Source organism: Tubulanus polymorphus, chromosome 8 (genome assembly GCF_964204645.1).
Source record: "Tubulanus polymorphus chromosome 8, tnTubPoly1.2, whole genome shotgun sequence".
In the NCBI taxonomy this organism is placed as follows: domain Eukaryota; kingdom Metazoa; phylum Nemertea; class Palaeonemertea; order Tubulaniformes; family Tubulanidae; genus Tubulanus; species Tubulanus polymorphus.
In genome coordinates, this window is record NC_134032.1 from 12,768,918 (window position 1) to 12,786,273 (window position 17,356).

Here is a 17,356-nt window from a genome sequence, read left to right on the forward strand (position 1 = left end):
CCACCTAACCACGAGGATTTGAACTGATCTTAGCAGCGAAAACATGGCGGATGTTCTACACGCGCGGTAGTTTCTAGTCGTAATTTCGCCGTCAAAATCCGGATTATCGTTGTTTGTCACCGGCTGAGAAAATTCAGTTCGTGCGATCGTTATTGTGGGTATCGAATACTGATACCGATCGGGTTTTATAATCGAGATATTCAGCGTCAAAATCGGGAATAATATCATGCAGTCTGTATCATCAAACCTGCTGATTTCAAAACCTCCGTCTTCGTCGACGCCCGGGAAACGAAAAAAGAAGCAACCGAAGACGAAGAAGGAGATGTCTCCGCCTCCCGATCTCCCCTTCCAACAGCAGTCAGAATCTGAATCGAGTGATGGTAAGATCTCTAAATTTCTTCCATTGATTTATTTAACGAACCTCATTTATTTCGTCCGAACGAAAAAGAAAGTTGATCCTCTCGCTCTTCCTGCCTTGGTTTTCCTCTTTGGCTCATCATCATCATCATCATCATCAATTGTGAAGGTTCTGTGGTAGGCTCCTTTGAGCCTGTGCTGTGGTTATCCTCCTCGTTGTTTCTCATTTCGTTGATAGGTTTCCCGGTTTGGGGAAAGACAGAGACTCCCTTCATTGGTTATTCAGTTAACGCGTTGAATTAGTAATTAAAATCAACACGATTGTTGTTAATCGTTAATTTTAGTAATTTTATACTCATGATTAGTAAAATGGTTTTTAACTCATTGATTAGTACTTTTGATTAGTAATTGGAATTTTCACAACTTTTACTATAAACATTAAATTGAATTTGACGAATTGGTTAACAATGATTGATTGAATGATTACTCGAAAACCGTGATGATTACTCGTATTCCCCTTTGCATTTCTTTATACGTATTCGTTGAGGTAAAAACCGGACATCTATAGAAACAGAAAATTTTATTTCTATTCTAAGAATAAGAATTCTAATTTTTCGTTAAGTTTACAAATTGAAGAATAGGCCCCCTATTCATCAAAGCCGAAAAACCATCATATGATCAATGAACCAACAAGTCTTTTTTGATTGAGCATGGTACCTCTCTTTTACTCTTTTGGTACCGTAATTAGTGTATTGATTAGTCTAGTAGTGGAATCTGTTTGATTAGTCTAGTAGTTGAATAATTTCAATCAGTTTATTTCAAAAGTTTGTAGGCCTAATTAATACTAAAGATTATTAAGGTGATTGCCTGCCTATCCATTTCCAGTCACTTGTTATACCTCTGATGAGGGGAAATATTCTTGAAAACTTTCATACTAAATGAATTTACTTGTGAACCCCTTTGAAAATGAGATTTATTCTATTTATGTGGTGTTTAACTGGTTTATGTAAAATCCGTTATAATGCCACCAATGAAAAACATGAAGTTATTACGGATTTGGCATTAGGCTTAGGGCTTATAAAGAATGGTGTTTTCATTGAATTTGAGTTCGATTGAGCTAATTTTTTCTCTGAAAATAAGCATGAATATCCAATGTCTTTAGGCCTTTAGAAATTAAACTTTTTGAGGACAGGAGAAATTAAAATTTCTCAAATCTTTCTATGAATATCAAGATTAGATGAATAAGTCTTTGCTAATTGGGATTGGTTTTTTAGACCGGGTGTGCAACAGGCTGGTGCATGATAAACACTTATGTTTTTTAACTAAAAAATTGAAAACACAAATGAATGATAAAAGTGAATCTTTTATTTTTGCGTAGAACTTTTTCATGTGACTGGGTCCACTGTCTAGGAGCTGACCACACACTCCACTACTATTTCAAATTAGTTACCGTACTACACTTAAGGACTTAATTACTTCTAAGGATGGCAAAAATAAGATGCTCTTGATAAAGAAAAAAATCTTGTTCGTTTTCATTGAAAAACTACTAATTTCTAGGCCTATGTGAAATTACTCTCAATTGTGATGAAAACGAATGGAACAAACTTCATCTAACTATTTCATCTTTTGTTTCAACAGCCATCGTAACAGATTAGTTGCACATGTAGAAAATCCACCATATCAATTTAGGCTAAACTGTTCTTGTGTTTTCGTTTTTGTTGTCGTTCAAATTGATATTGTCGGTTTATTCTTACGACGAGACTGGTTGAAATCTAGTCTCCGATATATTTACAACATTTGCTTAGACTCTTTGTTCCCTAAACCTAAAACCTCAAGGGTCGATACTCCTTGTATGTATAGAAACACTGACTGCTGCGATGGAATCACCGCGTGATTGGTCGCGCGTTTTCCCAGGCAAGCAACGCACCGCGTACCGCATGTACACGTCAGCGTTAGCGCGGTAACAATCATCCCCGTCGTCGACGGCGACGACGACTACACCGACTCAAAGGAGTCTTTTATTGACTGCTTCGCGAGCGTTGTTTTACGTTGATGGGAGCGGTCGTTTTGCCGTCGTCGATGTAAATCTATTACTTTAAATAGATATCGTAATAATAAACTGCGTTCGCGATGTGTTGTTAGTAATAGATGTTTCTAGACTGTCTCTCTCTATTCTACTAGACAATTCTCTCGTGTTCGGTAGCCAAGAATATTTTTTTTTCAAACGTGGTAAATTTCAGAAATATCGAAATAAAGCGAGAACTTTTCAATCACAAATGAAAATTTGAGCGTCTTATATTTGACGGAAAAAAGAACTTTTTTATAATCAGAATTGTCCACCTGTTAATGATACTAAATATCGCCTTATGCAAAAATGATTCAGACACTGACCTTACATGTTGGTTTAGTTTACCATTGATGCGAACTAAGTATTATTATTGTAAATCTATGGACCATATTTTAGCAGATTGATTTGAAATGAAGTTTCGAAAATATTTTTTGCTCCCCCGAAAAAGAGCATTTCGAGGGTTTGTAATAATCCCTGTAGTTTGATAGTTGGTTGCTCTGTTGTTAGATTTAAACCAGTGATATATTGATATTGAGAGTTGTTGCCAACAAAAAGATACATTTTCATACATTATACAATTTGTTACATTGTATCACTCTCAGCTGTTAGACCTGACCTACATATGATCTTGACAGACAGGCTACTTAACTGCATGTTAGACCTGACCTATATATGATCTTGACAGAGATCTGACTATAATGCAGGCTACATTTTATGTTAGCCAAAACAAGAAAACAAACTTGAAAGTTTATTGACACGTTGACAAATAACATGGATTATATTGTGCTTAATATTTTCAACAATAAATGACGTAATATAATTTGTTTCAAGGATCAGAAGTTATTTAGAAAAATGAATATATCGATAATTGAATTGAATTAGAATTCACCGGTTGGTCTAGCTCACATCCTCTCAAAAATGATTATTGATATTTATTGAAAATAAGATATGAGCAATGAAATGTATTTAATTATGAAGTAAACCCCACAAATTACAATTGTAATTGTTATTTTGAAATGCCAATACAATGACGTAGTGCACATCGACTCACACAGAACCCCCTATGTTCATCCTCCCTCTGCAGGGACTCGAACCTGATGGCATCGCTACACTCAGCCACGGCACGAACCCCTGCATCAGTAGACCGGGTGCGCAGGTACATGCGCAGCTTTCCGAACGAAAACTGGCGGCACCAATCAGATTGTGCTCGTTGTATAATCGTTGAGGCAAATTTCAAGGAAGAACTATAAATAGGAAAACCCGGGCTAAAATAAAACGGGATTTCTGATTGGCTAAAAATCACATCATCTGAACTGCGCATGTATCTGCGCACACGGTCGATTATGGCAGGGTTTCGTGCCGTGGCAATCTCGATGCCATCAGGTTCGAATCCCTGCCGGGGGAGGATGCCTATGTTTCAATGAATATAAACATGTTTTTACGGCGTCAAATAAGGTTTAGTTTTAAACTGGATTTTCAAACGCCTGTATGAAACCTTGTTGGGAAGATATAGAATTGATTTGATTACTTCGATGATTTTCATTTTTTTTCTTTTCAATATCAGATGACGAAATTCAGAAGAGCAAGAAGATGAAAATTGAGCTGAAGGAAACGGCAGTTCCAGGTCAGTTCCTCCTTAAAAATCTCATTTTAGATTTCCAGGGTTGGATTCCATATTTCGTCGAAATCTTCCATTCGTCCGCGCTTCACATGTGTTCAGGATTTCACCCGAGACGTAGGCCTATTTAATCGAAATGAACTACAAACACCGGACATTGAGATATTTTATCAGCGCGCTTTCAAAAACTAATCGTCCACACTATGCGTGTTCAGTACTTCACCTGAGACATTATTGATTGAAAATGAACTACAAACACAGGGGATCAGTCACTCAAAAGTTGGTTAAAGATAACCAGCGGATAAATACCATAGTAACAATGAACTTTTATTGCACTTGATAAAAATTTATTCTGCCTAAAATCCGTACAAATATGCTCATTGGTTTTACATAGTACATTAAAAGAGAACATAGAAACCCAAAACCAAAACGAGTTTAATTAAAAGCTTTGATGAACAAACGGGTTTTGCGCTTAGATTTAAAAACATCGATTAAAGGACTAGATTTAATTGGACTAGGTAACATATTCCAGGCTTAAGTATTCCACGTAATATCCGCTGGTTTACTTTAATCACAGGCGCGTTGGAAGCAATTTTTGATTGCTGCGGCCAAATGCCAATTTTGGACAGGTTCTAAATATTGCCGCGGTGAATTTACTTAATTTCTTCGAAAATGCGGTATAGAAAGACAAGAAAACGTCATTCAGTAAATTATTGTGCCGCGGCTTTCGCAGCTGCAGTCGCTGCACTTCAAACGCCACCGAATCAACTTCTGAGTAACTGAGCCCTTGATCGGTATCGTTGTTGTACTGAGGGAATATTTAATTCATTTGATGCCCCATCGTCCTTACTTTCACAAGGAAATGTATATGCTAACAAACTTTCTTGTATAACGAAATACTTTCTCTATACAAGGATTTCCATGCGCAAAATCGGATAGGAAAACTCCGAATAAGTTCAGAGTATGTTCGCAGCAGCAGCAGCAGCAGCCGGATAATGGATCTCCAAGTAACTCCGGACTACGTTTGAAGTTGGAGAGTGAAACTCCAAATAAAGTCGGAGTTCGTTCGGATGACGTGAAAACGACAGCCGGCGTAAGCGATACGGCAGCGGGCGAGGCGGCGTCGGCGAGTTTATCGTTTTCGCTGGATTCCGCGTCGGATTTACCGCAGACGGTCGATATGGAAACTATGGACGAAGTGAAGACGAGACTAGAAATGAAATTCGACGAAGTCTCTGCAACAGATCGCAGTGCCAATTCATTGACTTGGAGGACGACGCGCGGTTATCGGACGCCAGGTGAATTGGGAATAAAAAAGCTGTGGCCGTTTTATATCTACCCCCAGTCTACAGTTCTCGGTCGAGATTGGACTCTATTGGGGTCGAAAAATCACTATTTTTATCTCGCGTTAGAATTTGTTTGTCCCTTAATACAAACCTACGACAGGAATGGAATGCGGGGATATAGGAAAATCAGAAATGGATGCACGTTCAAGCCCTAATATAACCGCATAATTTTGCTAATGTCAATTTCAACCTGACTTGAGAGCATTCCGGGTGGCCTAGCTCGCTCATTTTTGGTAGTACATACCTGAAAAAGGTCTTAGTAGGACCAGAAAGGACTGGCAGTCGACCTAAATCATCATTTTTTAATCCATTTGAAACTGTATTGAAGGATATCCAAAAAGTCTTCACTGAAAGGGGTTAATTGAAGAGAAGTGACTCCATGATTTGAAAGTTTAACAATACGTTTCCATGCCTACGTACCAAACTTCAGTTGAAATGATTTAGGTCGACTGCCTGTCCTTTCTGGTCCTATTAAGACCTTTTTCAGGTATGTACTACTAAAAATGAGCGAGCTAGGCCACCCGGAATGCTCTCAAGTCAGGTTGAAATAGACATTAGAGCAAAACATCTGGGCCAGTTGTTCAAAAGTTTGTTAGAATACCATAGTGACAATGAACTTTCAATTGTCACTATGTCAACTATCCACTGGTTAACTGTAACAAACTTTCGGACAGCTGGCCGACCCTTTTATCTTGGAGCTGGTAAGAATTAACGCCGATATATGCGGCCTTTCTCTCAAATTCGCAGTTTTGCGGGCCCAAATCGGAAGTGGATTCGAATTCAGCGTTTAAACCGGGTTAATTTCGACCCTAAACCGAGAACTGTAGAACTGGCGGTCCAGGAATATTCTCTACATCGCAAAGAAATCACGAAAAGACACGATCCAGGATAGATAAGGATTTATTCAATGGATTAATGATAATCTAGGAATGGCATGAAGCGTCATATTCTGGATTAGGAATCCAAACTCTCGGACTAATAAGTAGGAGGTTAAAACGTGCAATGTCGGCCGGGTATTATACCCCATGTTCGGCGTCGTATATTTAAGACCACAAATCTCGCCGGCGGAAAGATCTTTTCAGGAATCCATGAACGTTTTTATTTTCAGCCGCCGCCGCTGGAAGTGCGCGACAACTCGGAATGCGTGACACGTTGTTAGAGACGCCTGCGGTATCGTTACCAGGTAAAAACTGGAGTCGATTGCGTTTTGGAATCGGGCGTTTGTTGCCCGGAATGAATCATCTCAAAATTCATGATTTAAAAATGGATTTATTTCGCTTTAAATTGTGTGGATCGAATATTCGTAAAACTTGGATAAAATGGATCGAATTTCACTATTTGACCTCTACTGTGTAATCATGTGCCGACAATGCTACTGGTGGCAATCGAGGATTCCGCTTTAGTGCCAAGTGAGGATCTACCTAGTGTCACTGGTGCGCTGTGGCACATCATCTACTGCTGCAATAGAGGGCTTCACTATAATGGCAAGTGAGGATCCACCAGGTGTCGCTAGTGTGCAGTAGGACATCAACTACTGCGGCAATGGACAATTTCACATGTCAGGCGGGCTTGTTAGTGTGCCGTGGGACAGTAAAACCGGGTTCCCGAGTTGGTTAACGGAAAAAGAAACCCGAAACCTGCTTGATGTTTTCCTTAGTGGGTCAAGAGGGAAAAAGTAAAATGATTTTGTTGAAATGAAATAAATCAATGTGCTTGTTATGTATTTTAACAGATGAATGGCAGAAAGAAGATGTTACTGAGTTGCTTGATCGCATTCTGAAAGCATTGCCGAAAAATGATCATTTACAGATGAAAACGCAGTGCGAGAAGTTTAAGTGGGAGGATATTAGTTTTGGGGAGCATAGCGCCGAAGAGTGCAAAGCGCAATGGTTGATGCTCTCAAAACGGGTAAGTGTTCGGAGAACCTACTGCGGTAATAGAGGATTCTACTTGTGGCGAGTGAAGATTCAGCATTGGTTTATGTCGACTATTGGTCCGAGCTGATTATCTTGATGCATGATAGTTCGTCCTGATGCATGCTGGTTATCAATTGATTTCGGAGTTGTTAATTTTCGTTGTCCGTTTATTTTCGTAGATTCGTCGATTCAGAACGCTGACGGAGATGGCGACCGATGCGGCGCAGATGATGAATGAGTACGGCGTCATCAGTGCTAACAAGAAACAGTTAAAGGTAAGTTAAAAGATTGTTAAAACAATTTATAAAACTTGTGCTCAAAATTTCTAATACTTAGTATGTTATACAAGTTCTGGTTGAAATTATACTATTCTCAACTTTGCTGTGTCTACTGAATTAACTCTTACTCAGTAGGCCTATTTGACCCCAACTCATGGTCGAATTTTACCAGTCTCATCTTTACCGCAGTAAGAGACAGAGTCTACTGTATTTCACAAACTCTTACTCAGTATTTGGCCCCAACTCGGGATAGAATTTTATTGGTCTCAACTTTACTTCAAGTTAGAAACAAAGTCTACTACTTATTTCTCAAACTCTTAAACTAAATATTTGACTCTAGCTCAGGGTAGAATTTTACCAGTCTCCTTTACTTCCCGAATATATTCGATAAATTTTATCATATTTCGACAGCATCGTGATCCCGATTGTCCGAAACGCCCGATGACGCCGTTCTTCAGATATTATATGGATCACTATAAGAGACTGAAGGAGCATAATCCAGACATGTCGGCGCCGGAAATGACGAAATATCTCTCCGAACAATTCAAAGATATTTCAGCCAAGAAAAAGGTAAGTTTTTTTCCGAACTAACCCTCAAACTTCCTCATTCCAGGGCTGTCGTCTTACAAACGGCGGTAAGTCCCCGTTTCACGGAGACTCGAGTCTTTAACACATGGTGCCTACAGCCCCTCAAATCCCTCAAAAACCCCTCAAATTCCAAGATCCATTTTTAAAGGTACAAAATCCCTCAAATTCGGTTTAATGTTTTTAAAACAAGATCGCATTTCTGGATTATTTCAATTTCATCTTCAATTGACCCGAGCAAAAAAGCAATTTTCTTAGAAAATTATTTTTAATTTCCTATTTTGGCAGAAAAAATACAATGACAAGTATCTGAAGGATCGCGCTGATTACGGAGAGGCGTATGAAAAATACAAGTAACTATTCACTCATGAGATTTTAAGATACGACTAAACTCGATAAGATTTTTCGTTAAATTTATGGGGTTTTTTATTTCAGACAGGAACACCCGGAGAAATTCTTGCAAGCGAACAAAAGTTCGTCCGGCACGAATCGAAAAATCGGACCGATGAAACCGTCGTTGGCGTATCATATCTACACTACGCAGAAAGTAAAGGAACATCTCGAAAAACATCCGGAGGTTCGTAGTATATCAACGGAGTCACGTTGTTCTCGCTGGTTCAAAATTAAAGCATAGCGGCACGCGACCTTATCAGGAATGGGTGTGGTGTGACCGTTATTGGCATTGATTTCCTTTATTTTTAGCACACAGGGAAATCCCTGGATATTTATAGGCGCTACCACTTGAGTGAAACTATACAATTATTGACGTATATACTAAGTAACAGTAACTATGAGAATGTGTTTATACAATTATTGATGCACCCGTTATAAGATTGAGCGTGTGAACCTGACAGTCTTAGAAAGCCTGATAAGTAAATAAACTCCCGATCATTTTTTTAAGCATGGGGTATCTTTTATATGCGTGGCGGTAAAGTGCCGTAGCATGGTGGGCCGCCGTGCTAAAACCCCTCAGCGAGAACACTGCGTCACCCTGGGCCCAGTTTTATAGACTGGTTTTTAACTGTTACACAGGGGTTAAAGTATTTGAAAATGCATTATTGAGTCAGACCCCGGTTAAGGTTGATACCAGTCTATAAAACCGGGCCAAGAATTCTATCGAACGGTGGCCCTGAAAATTTCTGGTAAAATCTTAGGAAAGGCCCACCACTCTCCAGATAGTGTGTGTGATGTAACGGGATGACCACTTAACTGAACATCAGGGAAACGGTGAACTTTCTTTGCTTGAAAAGAATCAGGGAATTTGGTAAAAAAACAAACAACAGGCAACAGGGAAATTACAGGGAATAGGTTTTTCATATTTTGGCTGTTTTGATTGATTGGAATCTTAGCAGGTAAAGTCAGGGTAAACAACTTACATGTCAGAAACTTGCAAATCATATAAAAGTGGCTGTACATATACTGTTTAAGTCTGTTGCGCGGAGGTTAGTTCATTTTCAATCAACTTTGAACTGAAACAATGGATTCTTTTCGTTGTAGCTTCCACGGAAGGAACTGGTTGAAGCGTATCGTAAACGTTGGAGCGATATGTCGGAGGCTCGTCGACAAAAATGGGTGCGACGCGCGATGGAAGATAAAATACGCTACGAGGTAAAATATTTGAACCAAACCCGCTGTCTCTAAAATAACGAAAAATTTATTAGTCGCTAAGTTTGGTTCGATGATTCGCATTTTCAGAAAGAGATGTTGGAGTTCTGTGAACAGCATCCGGATTTCGTGCCAACCGGACGATCGGTGAAATTCAACAAAGCCGAACAGAAAATCAAAGATATGATGGACGGAAAACCGGTTAGACCTCCGCCGTAAGTATTGCAGTCTCCGCTCCGGTCGAGGGAGGTCCACGGGTTCGGTGGCTGAGGACTGGTGTTACTGACCAGTTCTATCTTAATAAATTGTGGTACACTAGAGCTACCACCAGTTCCTGGTTTTCAATATTTGTTACTATTTCATAATGAGAAATACTGAGGTGATTTGTTGGATATGTAGTACAGAAATATTTAAGATGTTACTGAGGGTCTTACTGTTGATTTCTGATTACTTTAACATTTTCTTTCATATTTCAATGAAATGTTACTGAAAGAAATTCAATTTGTTACTGATAGCACTTTTCAGAGGTTGGCAGCGCTGGAAGAAATACTGATTTAATTAGTTTGATGTGTTCAAAAATGTAAAAGATGTTACAGAGGGTCATATCCCTTGATTACTGATTAATTTGGCGTGGTATTTTGAATGAAATTTTCGTGAAAAAGATAGCACTATCCAGAGGTTGGCAACTGTGGTAAAATTCTAACTTTGGTAGTCAACCTTGCGCAAGAACTCTGAAATTAGATTCAGTTTAACTAAAACCATGTATGGAGCGCTGTAGGAATTGATTGTTAAGTCGTGCTTGTATTTCAGAAATGCGTACGCTTTGTTTACGTCGATCACGCTTCAAGGCGGCGAGTTGAAAGACATTCCGAATATGGAGCGAATGTCGGAGGTAGCGAAACGATGGAAGTCTCTGACGACCGCCGAGAAAGACGTATTCGTGAAAGAGGCCGAAGAGGTAAGACAGATAAATAACTAGATGATATGCTACTTAACCCTTTCAGTGCGTCTACACTGCAGTGTGGTGTATAAATCAGTGATAGATTTTGCTAGTACACTGCACTGCGGTGTATTGATTGTAATTAGTAATTATCTCTGTTGAAAAATGGCAGCACCTGTCAAACATAGTGAAATATTAGTAACTAACGATACACTGCACCGCGGTGTAGACGCACTATAGTGGTATTCCTGTTATTCAACACACTAGGGTGGAATTTTTGAAAAATTTCAAATTATCTCCAGCACTATAGGGTATTAATTAGTCAGCACTGAAAGGGTTAAAAGTGCGCAAAGATAGATACCGGTACAAAGAGCACTGATATTTTTTTCAATAACAATCGGAGAAAAACATTTCATCCTGCCAGTTAAGATACTTTGTTACTTTAATTTCTGGTCATTCCACCTGATGATGGCTGTCAGTCAACAGTCAAAACAGACAATAACTTCTATCATATAGAATTCGAATTGTGGGATTTCTTCAATTATGACCCGAGAAAGAAATATTTCATAGAAACTATTAGACAAAAATATGAGACATAAAGTAGGACATATTTTACCGCAGCGCCTTCATTAAGAACAATTTAAGAGAGGTACTTAAAGGACACTTGACATGTAAGATAACAGGCCACTGTACATAGGCCTATGGCCTTTGATAATAGATAATGATATGATATGACATATGATATTATTGATTGATATATGATATGATATGATATGATATGATGGATTGGACCTTACGGATAATATCACCCTCTGAATGAATGTTCTTGTTGTCTTGGTAAACGAATTTCGTTTCGATTTTAGAAAAACAACGCCTTTAAGTCGGAATACGAAGAATGGGTGAAGACTTTGACGCCGGAGGAACAAGAAAAACTCGCTTCCGAAGAGAGGAAACGTAAGAAGAAAACGAAGGTAAAATTATGTGGAATTTATTCTAAGTCTGTGTGTTAATAATACAGTTAGGGGGGATCCTTCTGTAGGCTCTTTTACCTGGTATCATTGCTAGAAAGTATCTCATAAGATACAAGAACCTCCACTGTCTGTATCCCGGGTCAAAGTTTGGTGGCATCCCAGTTTGCTTTTGATTAAAGATTCATATCAAGAAAACTCTAATTCTAGCGCTGAAATCAGAAATCTCGTGTTACCTGTCGGGATAGATTCCTTTCAATTTTTATTAACCCACCAAAAAGTCTCGTACCCTCACGATATGGGGATACTGCCGAAATCATTGAGCTGGGCTGCTGTGTGTCGAACTGGAGAGCTTTACCTCGCGAGTATGCCCAATATACAGTCGCAAATACAAAACGACAAGACTATTCAATAGTTAGTTTCTGAAAGTAAAAGTGTTTCCGAACTGATGCATGCACGGCAGCTTGCTCACTTCAGTTCTATAGTTCTTTAACTAGTCAAGGAATTTTTGTGAAATTACTCTGTAACTAATACCTCTCTTCTGTAAAACAATTTAAAATCTTTTTTACGCATTTTCAGGACACAACCAAGAGAGGGTATGTATAAACAGAATTATTTGAAATAAGGTGCAATACAACATCCACTGTTTACCGAGATAAGCAGTACCAATTTGGGAGTGGTCTACAGTAATTGGGATACAAAAGTGATGCAGACGCTTACTTGAAGTTTTCTCCTTTGAAACTTAGTTCTTATGAAAATAGTTCTTATATCCAGGAATATGACCGATATACGTAGACCCTGGAATGATTAATTTTTGTGTGATGATCAATTGTAGAAGTTCCGATGAAAGCTCAAAAACTGCCACGAAAAAGTCCGGCAAAGTTAAACGCACACTGTATCCAGGCGAACCGAAGAAACCTCCCGGGTAAGTTCTATAGGTCTCACATAGATGGCGGTGCTGTCTGTTTCATTATTATGTTGCAGCACATTATATGGATTGTCTACTACCAATTTCCTTAGCTTGACCCATAGACAGGCTGTCATTATTCCCTGAGTGGCCCGAGGAACCTCTTTGAGTAGAAACAGCCCTCACTGAGGATGTCTCAAAAAATTATCAGGGACATTTCAATCAAGGGTCAGAGAGAATTTGAATTTTTTGTGTCTCGTTGTTCTTGCTGGTGTGGAGTTGCACGATGAACCTCTTTGAGTAGAAACAGCCCTCGATGAGGATATTTGAGGAAATTTTGGACAAGGTTCAGGGAAATATCTGGGAAGTTTGGATTACTTGATCTGTATGGAGCCAGTTGGAATTTTCGACGTCAAATCAAAATTATTTTCCGCTAACTGATGTATTCCATCATTCTGCAGGAGCGGCTATCACATGTTCACGATCGAGAAACTGCCGACGTTTTCCGAAACGCCGGCGAAGGAACGTCTCGGGCGTATCAGCGAACTGTGGCGCGCGATGACAGACGACGAGAAGGCTGAATATACGCGACGCCGCGACAAACGCGTCGCCAAATACGAGAAAGCGTTGAAATCTTTCAAATCGGTAAAAATCAGTTTGAAAAAAAAAAAAGATAAATGATGACATAGAATCCCACAATACGAATGATAGAGCCCTTTCAGTGCTTAACCCTTTCCTACACTGCTGTCGCTGTGGACTTTACTAGTACTCTGTTGTTATCTGTATGAAAAGATGGCAGCACGAGTCAAACATAGTGAAACAGTTACTAAGGATACACCGCACCGCGTAGTAGAAACACTATTGTGGTATGCCTGTTATTCAATACACTGGGTTGCAATTTTTTTGCAATTTTCAAATCTTGTGCTTTAGGGGTATTGATTAGTTCGCACTGAAAGTCTTTGTTTTGGATTGTATATATTCCTAGAAATTTTGATATAATTTAGGTAAAACTTAGTGAAACTTTGAAATAAACTACTACGCATGAGGGCAGTACTATTGATACATAAATCTTAACCCAAGGAAACAATTCAGACTCAATATTTTGTCTATTCCTATTGTCGGATTTTATATCGTTAAAACATGGACAGACCTTTCCATAAGAGTCTATTTTGAAAAGAAAAAAGTGAAAATATTTTTACTATAGTCTAACGCAGAGATTTGTTTGTTTTTCAGACTTTGACGCCGGAAGAGCTAGAAAATTATGAAGCTTCGAAGGCGAATACAGGAAAATCTAGTGTGAGTAATTCATATCCCACAGTGTCTATATATCCGAGAACACTACTGTTGTGCTGTCTCTTAGTTCCTGTCACCAGTTCTCAGTGCTACTGTTAACTTCGCCTCAGGTTTCAAGATATTTCTCTTTATTTCATTATTTCGTTCTTACAATCGGTCGTATTTGAGTTCTTTCAAGCGTTCCTGGACCCGGTTCCACAGTTGTGAGTTCGAGTTAACTCCGAGTTAAAATCAGTTCATTTTCAATGTTTTAACTCAAAAGAGTCAAATTTAACTCGGAACTGTGGAACTGGATCGTGCTGACTGTCTTCACACATTCTCTTCCTTATCCTGTTCCATTCTATCCAGTTCTATCTTCCTATGCCTTTCCTCCCTCCAAAAGTAAAGTCAAGGAAAAAAGCAAATCGACTTAAAGTGGCCACCGCATTAAAGTATTGTATTGTCTTTTCGCAGAAATCGAGGGCTAAAAACGTGAAAGTTGAACCGGCGAGCGAAGATGAATCATCGTCGAGTAGCTCGGACGAGAGCGATGACGACGATGACGACTCCAGCAATGAGGACGAAGAGAAAGCTCCGGAGGTCATCGTCAACGGCGATCAGAAATCGGCGAGCTCGTCGAGTAGCGAAGAGTCAGCGGCCGATGACTCGGATAACGGCGGCGATGACGGCGCCGACTCGTCGGACGACGAGTCGAAATCAAAACATTCCGACTCGGAGAAAGAAAATCGTCAGGTAAGAGATGTTGGAACCAGTAATGACAGTAAAGGTCGGCGAAATGTGAAATGTATTTTGGTGTCATGAATGTCAAAAAAATGTCATCAACTCAGCAAAATACACCCCAATGCTACCAAGTTCCCTGATTCTCAACTCGGTGAAATATTTGCAGTCCCCCAGCGCTAACGAGTTCCCTGATTCTCAAATCAGTGTAATATTTACAGTTCCCGTTGCTACGGAGTTCCTCGATTGTCAACTCGGTGAAGTGTTTTTGTAGTCCCCCAACGCTACTGAGTTCCCTCATTGTCAACTTGGTAAAATATTTACAACAGTCCCAGCAATGCTGAGTTCCCTGATTGTCAACTCAATGAAATCCGCCTCCAAGCTACTAAGTTCCTCGATTGTCATCTGGCTGAAATAGCAGGCCAATCCTATGGAGTTCCTTGGGGTGGTGCCAGTTCAATAGGAAAATGGCCTCTCCTGATATTCACATTATAGCGCCTGAGGTTTTACAATGAGTGCCTTTCAACGATTTTCAGGTTCCAGATGATAATAACGGTCAGAATAACGAGGAGGGCTCACCTTCAGCGAGTTCCTCGAGTGAATCTGAAAGCGAGGCGGCGAGTAAAGGTTCCTCATCGTCAGAAGAATCGGGTGATGAAAATTAATGCATAATTCTGCCACCTGGTGGCACTATGTACTGGCGTGAATCATCTCATCCGTGTATCTATTTTAAAATTTGGTCGGTAAAAGACTTTTATATGCATATTTCTGTGCGACTTAATCTGAATAATTTGGTAGCAGTAAACTGTAAATAATGTCTGCATTTATAGAATGAAATCCGGATTCATCCTTCCGGTGCGATGTATAAATCGGCAATGAACTTTGTTTGTACATCGCATCGCTGGTGTATGAACGTTATTCGTAATTAGTTATCACCTCTATTGAAAGATGGCATCACCTGTCAAACATAATGAAAAATTAATAATTAACGATACACCGCATGGCGGTGTAGATGAACTCCGTTATTCATCGCACTGGGGTGGAATTTTCATATCTCCAGCAATTTTGTCAGCGGGGTTAAGAAAGACATTTCTTAACCCCGAACGGGAAAACTCGTAATGTTGTTATATCATGGATGAAAATGATTAGAATTTTACAAAAGCATTTATCATAGAGTTGAAAGCTTTGCTTGATCCGACGATGATATTTTAATGATGTTTGGGGATCGAAAATCAGTTTTTGGAGGCACGCGATAATCAGAGGCAATCGACTCCAGGGTAAACGGATGTACGATACATGCTCCCAATTGAGAAGCGGGATCACTCAGTTCTGGCATTTTTATCCCACATTGTGATTATAGCTTGGGTAATTAATTGATTTGATCGATTTCACTTGATTCTTAAATTTTTGTTAACGAGCTTAAATGAATTACCGGTAATCGATTTTCAAAGGTTCTATTTTTTTTTCTGAAAACTTGCACAAATCGTAACTAGCTTAGAATTTTTAATCGCATGTATTATAGTATATATCTTATTCTGTGTGTAATTGATTTCGTCGTATTTTAATTTTTTTGATTTTATTTTAACCAATGATGATGTGTTTGTTTGCTGGTGAATCATCTGCGTAGAAGCGTTGCCGTTTCACTAGAGGAGTGAGAATTATTCGTAATTTGATACAGTATGTTGACTATATTGAGATAACTCGTACTGGATATACTGAAAAATGAACTGATTTTAACTTTCGCAATCGACCTCTCGGTTCCACAACTGTGCGGAACTGGGTCCAGGTTCCACCGCTTCAGACATTCCGCATTAGTAATAATTTGTTGAAAATTTGTCTGGTATTCTTAGACTACTCTACATATTGTAGTTCAATATCGATGAAACGTGAGGTCCCGAAGACATGCTTTTATTCACTTGACGAGCAAATATCGGGAGAATAGTGGTAGGTTTAAGTATCGAAATGTCCGAAAGGGGCCAGGTTGCTGATTGATGCATGTACTTGCATTTCAGAAGGTTAATGTGCGTCTGTCTGTATGGGGTATATATTTTTTACGTGACACAGTTTTGTAAACAGCCACGTTCAAATAATTTTATATATTACGATGTATGTTTGTGATACACAGTCAAAAATGGTAAATAGTAACTGCTCACTGATTTTCAATCATGAATAAACTTGAATGTTTACAAAATGCTACTCGCTTTCCTTAAAATTTTGATGAGGCTTTATTTATCCAGACTTGATGAGTTGACAAGGTGCGTGTAATGCAATGGAGATAAGCCCAATGACTGCCTGAAATCTGTGAATTATTGACTACTGAGTGCTGAATCGAGGTTTTGGATTCAAGCCAGGTCTAGTGTTAATGCGGAACTTGGTAGCAGCACTGTGTGGTCAATATAGATTTCGTTCCAGTAGCCTAAAAAAGATACCAAATCCGCTGATGACCTGAAGGCAATTCCGATTTGATCGCCATCTATCGGAATTAAGCTGAACTGACTGGATTGCTCTTATTATCTCTGTCGGTCTTCTTTAGTGAACTACGAACTACGAACTACGAACTACGAATATTTATTACACTCCAACCATTTCCATGGTATATGGAGGAAAAGAAACAGTATTTACAATTATTTACAAAAACAGTAGATAAAAGCACTTTGAAACATAACAAACGTTATATACAACATACTATTTACACACACTACCGGAGGGATCTATATACATCCAGACCTAATTTGATAAATTTAGCAAGTTTAAAAGT

At 39.1% G+C, this 17,356-nt stretch overlaps 1 protein-coding gene across 1 annotated transcript; it reads left to right on the top strand.

The window, feature by feature from the left end:
* Window positions 1–38: 38 nt before the first annotated feature.
* Window positions 39–16,773, top strand: LOC141910114 (nucleolar transcription factor 1-like). Its single transcript, XM_074800829.1, has 17 exons — window positions 39–380; window positions 3,990–4,049; window positions 7,122–7,297; window positions 7,485–7,580; window positions 7,995–8,153; window positions 8,457–8,521; window positions 8,604–8,745; window positions 9,666–9,776; window positions 9,864–9,988; window positions 10,584–10,731; window positions 11,577–11,684; window positions 12,261–12,277; window positions 12,517–12,606; window positions 13,050–13,233; window positions 13,822–13,884; window positions 14,335–14,613; window positions 15,135–16,773. Exons 1-17 carry the CDS (start codon window positions 227–229, stop codon window positions 15,261–15,263), a joined length of 2,106 nt encoding a protein of 701 aa, XP_074656930.1. The 5' UTR covers window positions 39–226; the 3' UTR covers window positions 15,264–16,773.
* Window positions 16,774–17,356: the final 583 nt, after the last annotated feature.